This window comes from Lonchura striata, chromosome 9 (genome assembly GCF_050655825.1).
Source record: "Lonchura striata isolate lonStrDom1 chromosome 9, ASM5065582v1, whole genome shotgun sequence".
NCBI classification, from domain to species: Eukaryota; Metazoa; Chordata; class Aves; order Passeriformes; family Estrildidae; genus Lonchura; species Lonchura striata.
The window spans coordinates 16692140-16703311 of NC_140711.1; the positions used below are offsets into that span (position 1 = coordinate 16692140).

At 41.7% G+C, this 11172-nt stretch overlaps 1 protein-coding gene across 1 annotated transcript; it reads left to right on the forward strand.

The window, feature by feature from the left end:
- The first annotated feature begins 3601 nt into the window (after positions 1 to 3601).
- RNF7 (ring finger protein 7) lies at positions 3602 to 10814 on the forward strand. Its single transcript, XM_021536950.3, has 3 exons — positions 3602 to 3790; positions 7026 to 7073; positions 8536 to 10814. The coding sequence occupies exons 1-3, from the start codon at positions 3613 to 3615 to the stop codon at positions 8652 to 8654; spliced, it is 345 nt and encodes a 114-aa protein (XP_021392625.1). The 5' UTR covers positions 3602 to 3612; the 3' UTR covers positions 8655 to 10814.
- The last annotated feature ends 358 nt before the right edge of the window (positions 10815 to 11172 follow it).

Sequence of the window (11172 nt, forward strand, 5' to 3'; positions counted from 1 at the left end):
CCTGGTCCCTCTGATTTCTCCAGAGATCTGGGATGTGCTGTGCTTTGTGGTGGCAAACAGCAGCGTGTCAGGCAGCAGGGACAGGCTGATGTGTGTATCCTGGGCTGCAGAGGCTCCAGAGGGTCACTCGCTGCAGCAGCTGCTGAGAGCTCAGCTGGAGCTCCTGGGTTCAGCTCAGCCCTCGCTGGGACACTGCCGCTGCAGGATACAGAAACGAGCCTGGAAAAAGCAGGGAGCAGAGACAAAATGACTAAGAAGGAAACTCCCCTTTAAGAATCAAGTGATCCAGAGTAATGCAGTAATACAGACCTGACAATTAGCTGCAGATTTCATCCACAGACCTTTAAAGTACTCAATGAAAGAAGGGGGAAGTACCTACAATTCAGTCTCCCCATACTGGGTAACAGAAGGCACTATGCTTTGTATAGCAATGCAAATTTGAAAAGTTCCAGAGGAAATATAGAACATTTTGAAACACAAGACAATTATTTCTGTGACAGCCAAAATAATTCATCTAGTTTTCTCCTGAGTAACTCCAGCTGAGTTCTTCCATTCTGTCATGGTGTGACATTTATAACAGTTTGTTATTTTTATATATACTTGAATTTTTAATGCATATTTTTGTCACTACCTTGGCCAAAATCTAAAAATAGAAAAGTAGGTTAAGGTAAAAAAAAGTTGTGACATGGTACACAGGATATAACATCTGCAAAGGTGAATAATGAGAAGATAAAGTTCCCCTGTGCAACACCTTCCAGTAATTTAAATATGTGAGTAAAGGGAGTTTCTATAGGCAAGTTACATGGCTTCTCCTCTTTGAGGAGCAGAGGTCTGGTGTGGATTGGAGGGCTGGATTTTCTAAGAGTGGCTTTTTTGGGGTCCATCCTGATACTAGGCAGGATCCAAATATCAGAGGGATTTTAAAAATAGTAAGGCAAACTGTACTACCTCACAAATTTATAGGAAGTGTCCATATTTCAAAATAGATGGGGGCTGTGCCCCTGCACAACAACAGAACAACATAATTTGGTTTCCAGGTTTCAATTCAGAATGCAGGTCCATTCTCAAACAGCTAACTACAGTTTAGGGAAAATTTTATCTTCATAGGTTTTCTAAATTAAAGAATGGATATGAGATAGATATCTAACCTGAAAATCAGCACTGCTCAGAGGTAATAGTAATAGCTGAGTTTTACTCCAGAGTAAAACAATTAGCAAACAGAAACACAGTATAGAATTTCATAAAGCAGTCAGGAGTCTTCGTGTCACTGGTTTTTAATGTTGCTGCAGAAGGAAAGATGGATGAGCTAGGGTGTTGTGTGAAGAATGGAGAAGTTCCAAGGGTTTAGACGTGATTAAAGCAGCTCAGCAAAGTCAGGATCTCTTTAGTCTCTTGTGACACAGGGTTTTCCATTAAAGCAGAGAGGTTCCTGTGCAGAAGTTAAGGGGATTTTTTTCATAACTTCTGTAAGGATTTCCCTTCTGTGTATTATGTGTCATTAACGTTCTTTTGTTTCACTTGAAGAGTAAAGCACAATGCACTTAAGAATTGGAATTATTGCTACTTCTCAGTCTTTGAGCTCATTCCTGGACTTTTATGAAGTTCATGCCAAATCAAATAGATCTATAGGAATATGGGGATCCCTTTGCTATGCTGTGCAGCAATATATTTGTGTGATTTCTTCCCATCCAGTGAGATCCTCCCAGTGCGAAAGCAGGCAGTTTATTCCACTAATACATTGTTTCCCTAACTCCTATTGTGATTTCTGCATATTTCTGCATGCCTGCTATATGCTTCTGTTTCATAGAAACTGTACCTGTCAGCATTGAAGTCTGTTTTCCATTTTGGCAATTGCACCTGGCAGATTCAGTAAAGCCTTAGGAGCTGCTACAGGTGGGTTTGTCACAAGCGGTGACAAACTGTTCCCTGTGCTGTCTTCCTCTTGCACCCCCACTGTAGCCAGGTCTCAGCCCTACTGGCCATTAGTAGACCCATGTAGCATATTCCTGTTGGGAAAGAGGCACAGAGAGATGCAGATAACCAGAGTTTAAGAAATAGTTTTGGTAGAGACGTAAGCTTAAATTGTTTTCTTTGGCAGATAAATTGACACGGTCCTCGAGTGTTTTGATATATGTTAATCTATTGACAGAACAAACAGTAAGTGGAATAATACAGTCCAGTACATGCATCAGTTGGCCAAGATAAACACATGCTTACATAACTGTTCTTTGCATTATCATAAAACTGACATTTTTGTCAAGGCTTTGTTTTTAATAAAAATAATTTTCACAGAATCATAGAATCACTAGGTTGGAAGAGACCTTCAAGATCATTGAGTCCAACCCATGCCCTAACACCTAAACTAAACCATGGCACTGAGAGCCACATCCAGTCTTTTTTAAACACATCCAGGAATGGTGGCTCCACCACCTTGTGGCTGCAGGGGATAGGTGAGTTACAGACTGCCAGAACTACTTCTCAAAAATGGCTTGGAATTTTTCTTACACAGCTCTTTAGCTGATAAAATAGCAATAAAATAATTTTTAGGTAGGAAGCTATCACTTATTTCTCTACGGCAGTATGGAGAGAGTCAAAGTGCCTGTGTCATATTTGCTCTACTTTCACAGCTAATGTAAATGGAGTTTATATTTGACTTTGCATCGTGTACAGCACATGTATGATGGTTTGACAGCACTCAAACACAATTATAATATCTGACATAATTTGCCCTTAGAATCTTAGAACTGAAGAATTGCATCATTTAGGGATACAAGGCAAATTGTATAAATCTAAAAGCCCCAAAATTCCAACAGAATTTTTTCCCCTTTTTTTTAAATCTCTGTTTAGAGGTAGTTGACATTTTACACAGCAGAAATGAAATGTACTTAATTTTTAAAAAAATATTTTAAACTTTCTGGATTACATCTAGTCCTAGTAATTGAAATCAGAAATGCCCTGATGGTTTTTAAAATGGACAGAAAAGAATGATGAGATAAAGGAGTGGAGCTGGCAAAGGGAGTTGAACAGTGTGGATCGAGAGAAGTGTGATTCAGCCAGGCTAAAAGGCTTTATTAACATGCCGCTTAACAGTGTTCAAGGTGCTTCTGAATTGATAGTTGAGTAATGTGCAAACATGGAATCTTTAATACAATTTTTATTTTTTACTTTCTTACGAAGGTGGCCAAGGTGCACGCCACCGCTGAGGTGTTTCACTTGTTCTGTCAGCAGTCCTAGGAAACGTGTTGCGTTGGACGACTGGGTCTTCTCCCCCACACTCCCGGCAGCCCGGACCAAGGGTGAGGTCGGGATTGCTGCACTTGCGCTCTGCGAAGGAGAACATCCTTCGTCAGCAATGCCAGCCTGGCACTGCCGGGTGTCCCGGTGGAACGCCAGCGGTGCCCGAGGGCTCTGAGGGCTCTGAGGGCTCTGAGGGCTCTGAGGGCTCTGAGGGCTCTGAGGGCTCTGAGGGCTCTGAGGGCTCTGAGGGCTCTGAGGGCTCTGAGGGCTCCTCGCCCCGCGGGCCCGGCCCGCGCCGCCGCCGCCGTGCCGCTCCCGCCGCCGCCGGAGGGTGGCGCTGCCGCCCGCGCGGCCGCCGGTCCCCGCCCCTCCGCCATGGCCGATGTGGAGGACGGGGACGAGCCCGGCGCCCCCCACTCGCTGCCGGGCTCCGCGGGCTCCAAGGCGGGCGCCCCCGACAAGATGTTCTCGCTGAAGAAGTGGAATGCGGTGGCCATGTGGAGCTGGGACGTGGAGTGCGACACCTGCGCCATTTGCCGGGTGCAGGTCATGGGTAAGCGCCGGCCGGGCCGCCATGGCCGCGGGGCGGGGGGCCGGGGCCGGGCCTGGGGCCGTGCCTGCCGCCCCGGGCACGGCGGGCGCCGGGCACAGACGCGGTTTCCGGCAGAAGGGGGGGCTGATCCCTCCCGCCTCCGCTTCCTCCTCCGCGCCTTCCCGGAGGAGGAGGAGGAGGGCCCCGCGGGGGCCGGGCCGCTGCGCTGCGGGGCCACAGGCGGCCCCGTCGGGCAGCGAGAGCCCCCCGGCCCGGCCCGGCCCTGCCCTGCCCGGCCCTGCCCTGCCCGGCCCTGCCCGGCCCTGCCCTGCCCTGCCCGGCCCGGCCGAGCCCTGCCCGGCCCGGCCCTGCCCTGCCCGGCCCTGCCCGGCCCGGCCCTGCCCGGCCCTGCCCTGCCCTGCCCGGCCCTGCCCTGCCCGGCCCGGCCCGGCCCTGCCCGGCCCTGCCCTGCCCGGCCCTGCCCTGCCCTGCCCTGCCCGGCCCGGCCCTGCCCGGCCCTGCCCTGCCCGGCCCTGCCCTGCCCGGCCCTGCCCTGCCCGGCCCGGCCCTGCCCTGGCCGGGCCGCGCCGTGACCCGTGCGGTGCCGGCTTCGTCATGAGGGCAAATCCGCAAGCACGGACTTAGAGCCCAGCTGAAGCCAGTGCTGCATGCGTGGGGCTGCTCTTTATGGGGTGGGTTTCGTTAAGGGTTTTTTTTTTTCTACAAAGCAGTTACAGATGTACGTAAAAATTGATTTTTCAAATCTGTTAAACCAGGGTGTCAGACTCTACTTCGCAAGCGTGATTACTGGTGCAGTTTAATACACACAAATGTACTGAGAAATTTAGTGAGTAAGGGGTTAATTTACTTGGTTTTGAAACCCAGAGACTATTTGAAAGCACCTTCATTGTTAACTCATATTACTGTTTTCTGACATCTTTGTCAAATATGAGATTTATCTTAGTTCTTCAAAAGCGGTTTAAATTCTTCCTTTACTGTGTGTGCAGGTCCAGTTTTTACAATTATTTTGGACTGAGTCATCCTAGGTGTAGCTGTCCTCGCAGTTGGGTCTGCACCACGTCGGCAGGACAAATGACCCAAAGTTCCCGCCAGAGCACCTAGTTTTTGTAGGGCCAGGAACCCTGATACTGAAAATGAAATCAGCATTTGGTTTAACATAAATGAGGCAAAATATACCATTCTGTCATTTCTCCTAAATAATTTTGCTGGGAACTTTCTCTGGAACAGAGGAGGCAGAAGGGTGTACAAGTAAACAGAGACCACTCTGGAAATATGAAATTGTCTTCATTTGCCATTTAAACCATAATTTAAAAAATGCATTTGTCCCCATTGTAAGCTAGGCTGTTACAGAACACTATAAAAAAAGTCTTAAATTAAAATCTTACCCAGAGCTATTATAAAAGTTAAAAAAAAAAAAGTCTTAATTTTTTAATTGCTAGACCAAGGGAGTACTTTTAATCTGAAACTAGAAAAAAAAATCTGAAAAAAACTAGTAACCGTTTTTTGGGAACAAACCACATTGTTAGAATGTGAAATTTGATGATTACTGACTTCAGTTTAGCAGTTCTGTGTTGACCCTGCCAGAGCGGGTCTGGCTCCTGTAGAGCCACTGCGTCTGCAGTAACCTTAGGTGGGGGCAGTGCCAGACTGAGACTGGCACTTGTTGAAGGTTAGTTTGACTTTTGCAGGGAAGGAGGTGTTAGCTGGCTCCATTTTCTGCTGGTTTAACTCGTTCACCTAAGGTAGTTTTAGATGCACAAGAGAAAGGGACAAAAATGCAGGTGTTAGCTGGGAAGCACAGGATTGCAGCTGGACTGGCTTTGCTGTCCTTAGCCTTTCAGACTGACCCCCATCTGTGGGGTTATGATGTGGGAGTGGGGACAGGTTACTTTGGTGTGGTGGCAGTGATTTCTGTCCTTGGCTCTCTGTGCTGCTTCTGTCTGAAGCTGCAACTCTAGGGCTCAATAGGGCAGCTGATTTATTGTGAGTTTCTGCTGTGACCCCAGATCAGGGGGCTCCCACACACCATGATACGAGTTGAAGCACTTTGGCTGAATCCTCCCAGCACCTTATCCCCTAACTGGTGTTGAAATATGAATTTTAGGGACAGACAACACAAAAGTTTTGCTTTTGTCTCAATGAAGAAAGGGCAGCTGTTTTAGAGTTCTCTCTTCTTTGTTCTCTATTACCTGAGAAAAGGAGGAATGTCTAGGCAGTTCAACCTAATATACAAATACTGGCCTTATCTGGCAGAGACTGCAAAAATACTCAAATCTAAATTCCTGTAGCACATTAGAGTTTTGTCTTTTGGGAGAATATGGTCCAGCCAGTGACATGTAAGCCAGATTCAACCGGCAGGACACTTGTTTAAGTGTCCACATTTCTTTGGAAGAGATAAAGATGTGTTTGCTCACATAACAGTTGAACATTTTCTGTTGTGCATGATCCGTGCACGTGTGTCTGTGGCAGCCCAAGTTGGGGCAAAGGAGAAGCAAAGGTACTTTTCCACTGCATTGTGTGGCACAGTGGGAAGCCTGGAAGTTGTCACTCTTGTATCTTATTGAGTCCTGGAGCTGCCATCCAATCTTAAAGCCACAGACTGGAGTGAATAAAGATGATAAATATTTTTAATTAGATATTGTTCTGTATTTATTAACATATATTATCAAATGTACCACTATATTTGTATGTGTGTGACTCCTGTGAAAATTAGATGCAGGTACTTGTCAAGGGAGGCTACTATAAAGAGTAATAGGTGGTGGGAGTTGTGGTGAGAGATGCACAGCCTAGAAAAATCAAAATTGTGAATGACTTCCTTAAAAGGAAATGCTGACATCTGAAAAACAAAGTCCTGTAATTAGGGTTTGGCTTTGTGCTTGCTCTGGTCTTAATATGCCTGAGTGCCTTGGCACAAATCTGCGGGCTTTCGTATCTACAAAATGGAGAAGGCTTTTTTTCAGCAAAAGTTATGAAAATACCAAAGCAATGGAAAATAAACAAAACACGCTGGAAAGTTCAGAGTCCTTCTGATCTCTTTCAGATATATATTTCATTGTCATTTGCACAGTTTTAGAATTTAAGGGGGCTATTTAATGTTAAAGGGCTGAACTAGACATCAAAACTTGAGATTTTTACCTCTGTAAATTTGTATTAGAGTTTATATTTCCCTCTGACAAACGTATTCTTAAGATGGAATCCTGAGAATCAAATTGAGTTTGTTCTTGTTTACTTTTAGATGCCTGTCTTAGATGTCAAGCTGAAAACAAACAAGAAGATTGTGTTGGTATGTAGTGACTTCATTCGCTTGTTTTTCAATTGAAGCTTCTCTCAGTATGGTGCATTTTAAAGTTTGAAGGGAATACTGATTTTATTAATGCTCAAAAGTAAACTGGTGTTTTGTTCTACATTGTATCATCTTTCTATGTTACTAATACTTTATTTTTGAGCAGTAAAAAAAAAAAAATCAGTTTTCATGTCAGCTGTGCTGTAAAACAAAACAACTTCCAACTTCCTGTCAACACATACACAACAAAGAGGTTTAGGTTTCTTTCATTGTGAGCATATTTGAGATCATAATGTACATTTTTGAAGTGGGTAGGAAAAAGCTGATTTTTTTCTTCAGAGGTGCATGCCAGAAAGCACAATGGAAGTACAAGTAAAAATCCTGTTGTGAAATAAATGTGTGTCTTAGTTAGAAAGTGGTATTTTTCCCACTCTTAATTCAGAGATAATGGAGGCAACAGCTTGGTTGTTCAATTTTCATTTTCAAAAGTGGAATCACTTCAGTTTAAAGATAATCATACTTTCAGTGCCAATGTATGCAAAAGAAGGTCTTAATTCTGTGTGTTTGAATTGGAAATAGTGAAAATTATCTCAAAGAATTTGCTTTAAACCTTTATGACAACTTTTAAAGCAGTGGTAAACCTTTCCATACTGTTGAGCTTTGCATTTTGAAGTGTATTGTCTCAAAAAAACCGCTGGGGTTTTTTGATGATAGTTTTAATGGGAATAGGGTTTTCATGTTCAAGATATCTTAATTGCCTTGCTAAGCTTTTAAGATAGACAGGAAAAAGTATAATTTACAGCACTCCTTTGATTAGTACCCTTGTGCTTTTGTGAGGAAAATGTGAGCTAATAAGGAAAAAAAGCAAAGTAAGTACATTTTAAAATATTATTCAGGAATAAATGGATAACAGATAACAATTTTTGTAGTGTTGGAACAACTGTAGCCTGTGAATAACTGCTGTTGTAAGGTCGGATTTTAAGACTATATACTGTGTCACATGTGCCTCCTTGCTATCATACATTTCAATTCAAACAGTGCATTCATTCACATGAGAATTTGGTGATACGCTCTGGTCTGATAGTGAGTCAGTAGTGCATTGGCTTTATTTTGGTACTGGGGAAGATTAAGGGAAAAACTTCAATAGTTACACTTCTTTCCTGGGCAAAACACATCCCTAAATGTGTTTATACAGTCACAAAACCCTGTCACTTTATACCAGAAGGTGAGAATATATGCGTTCTTTTTTTAGTATTTGGAAGGAAGTAAAAGGCTTGATGATGAAACTCACTCATCAGGATGATCATAATAAACTATTCTCAGTGGATAAATCAGTGATGACCTGTTTTATCTCTGAAGTTTCCAGCGGTTATAAATATTTGAGAGTGATAGTTTGAACCTTGCTGTAGGAGTTGATTGGGCAGCTGAGTGTGACTGGAACATGTTCTTTCTTCTCTTTCAGTGGTTTGGGGAGAATGCAATCATTCCTTCCACAATTGCTGCATGTCCTTGTGGGTGAAACAGAATAATCGCTGTCCCCTCTGCCAGCAGGACTGGGTAGTCCAGAGAATAGGCAAATAAAAACTGGAAGGATTTCTTTCTATTGCAGTTATTGGAATGGTGTGTGTGTTATGCTCTATGCTCATGAAGAACGGAACGTGTCCATCAGGACATGACTCACTTGGTTTATCTGCTCCAAGACCAGAGTGAGTTTGGTGCAGGCCTCTGCCTGCTCAAGGTGCAGCCCATGGTCAGGCTCACTGCAGGGGTTCCACAATTCAAACAGGAGATGCTACTTCGACAAATGTATCTGCTGTGATGTGAGTGTTATCTGGATCAGAGCACAGAAACTTAGAGCATTTAATCTTTCTCCATTGATAAATTAATTAAATTCAAAGGATCACCTTACGTGGTCTGATACACTGCATAGTTTACTGCCAGGATAAAGAAAATGTTTCCTATGTACTATTGTATGCAAAAACACAGTCAGTGTGTTTTTTAAGAAAGTATTTTGAGTTTTAATCTAAAATTAATAGTGTGTAAAACATTTGTCATGTGCTTTTCCCATCGCACTGTATTAAACATTTCTAATTTAGGTCTTCTTTATGACTTTCGTTTTGTTGTATCTCTAAATCTGTTGCTCTATTATATTCTGTACATGATTTCTACAACTATAACATTAAAATGTTACCATGTTAATGACTTTTTAATTTGAATTTCTGTTAGTGACCATGGAGACATGTATTTTTAATCCAAAGATTTTTTGTACAAATGCATGTATTTGATATCAATTAACTAGAGGTGTAGACAATCATGCTGGTTAGCAAAAAAAAGTGATAATTTAAATAACCCAAGGAAAGGAGGCACTAATTAAATCTAGGGGAAAATGGTAAATTGTAATTTCATGAAAATTCAGTTAATAGAAATTTCTTTATTATCTTTTTATTTCTTGGAAGCATTTTTTTACTTTTGTGGAAATCCTGAATATATCTTTGAAATTTTTCTTACAGCTGTGTAAGTGCTTGCCTGTGACTTAGTCTTTTCCTTAAGCATCCAAATTACTCTGAATCTGAACATACGCTGTGGGATTTTTAAAATATATTTAACAGAGAGGTAGAATTATTGCTTTCAATCTGTAACAAATTCAGACTTAATAAAATGATCAATCAATATGGGTGAAATTGAAGCACTATATTATGCATTGTTTACTTCCAAATTATCATCTTTAATGTTTAATGTGTTTCTCAGTAGATGTATTTCTGTCTAATTCTAAGTTCATTTAAAGAGGTTTATCTTCACTGTATAAAGTAGTTCCAACATTTGTGTCATCAAGCATATTGCAGAGTTTACTGTGGTTTTGTTTAATATTGTAATCTTGGTTTTTAAGGTGTTGTGATTTTTAAATGTAGCTTTTGTTTAATTACACACTGAGATAAAAAAAATCCTGAGTCACTGTTACACTGTATCACATCAGTTGTTATTATGCCAGATGATGTCTGTCTTAAAACTCAAAACAGATGTAAAATATGTTAACAGTAGTGAGGTGCCTGTAGCATTTACATTGTTGTGGATTATCTCTCTTTGTGTAAAAGTATTCCCAAAATTCTTGCAAAAAAAAAAAAAAAGAAGTCGGAATGGACATGAAAATAAATTTTAGCTGTCACAGTCTAACTGTATCTTACCTACCACCTGTTTTCTCTGTCTGCATTTGGACAGAGGCTCCAGCCTTTGACCTCTGGTAATGCCATCTAGTTTCATCAGAGGACTTTATTCATTTTTCTTTGGTTTATAGGTGAATACGGAAAGTACCAAGCCCTGCTTTTAGCTCATGTCGTGTGCATGGCAAGGGTAGCTGAGAATTACAGTTGTGGAAGAGTTTTTCCGAAGTGTCAGCTCAAAGGGGTGTTGACAAAAATGAGGTACTAGGAAAGTTAATGTTGAAAACAAACCAGCTGATCTTTTTGTTTATCTATATGCATATTATAAGTATCTTGTTGACCAGTAATTGAGGTTCATTGAGAACATAAGGTTTTTTTAATTTTAAGTTCTGCATAGTTTCTCTGTGATTTAGTGATTAGCACAAGTCCCAGTCTTTGAGCTCTACACCAGAGAACTTCTCTAAATCATACCCTGGTATGCCTCATTAGCATGGTTGTTAGTACATCCCAGTACATCCCTGTGTTCAGTTCTGTAATAATTCATCTCTTGTATATGCAAAATAAATACTTTTTTTGCTTCTCACTCAAATGTATGTTCTATGAGCAAGTAACGCTACCTTAAATAGCCATTATCAACTAATAGATTAATGCTGATCTACTTTTCTTTAGTGTTTAATAAACGCTGAGCAGATTTGGATAAGTCAGCAAGCAAATCTCAAAAGTGACTGGAGTAATGAGTATATGTTGAATAATCATATTGTTTGATACTGCTTTTAATGAAGTTATGTTATTTTAGAGAAAAATTATCCTCCATAGAAACTGGGAAATATTCTAATTAATTGAATAGAATTATCATTGAAGCTGTAAATGTGTCTGTCTTATGCAGGTGCCATAAACATAGGTATTTTCTTGATCTGCTTAGGCATGAATATACCAATAGC

Coding starts and splice junctions, on each gene's coding strand:
- RNF7 (XM_021536950.3), top strand. CDS start 3,613: ATGGCCGATGTGGAGGACGGGGACGAGCCCGGCGCCCCCCACTCGCTG. Junction 3,791..7,025: donor TTGCCGGGTGCAGGTCATGG/GTAAGCGCCGGC, acceptor GTTTACTTTTAG/ATGCCTGTCTTAGATGTCAA. Junction 7,074..8,535: donor CAAACAAGAAGATTGTGTTG/GTATGTAGTGAC, acceptor CTTCTCTTTCAG/TGGTTTGGGGAGAATGCAAT.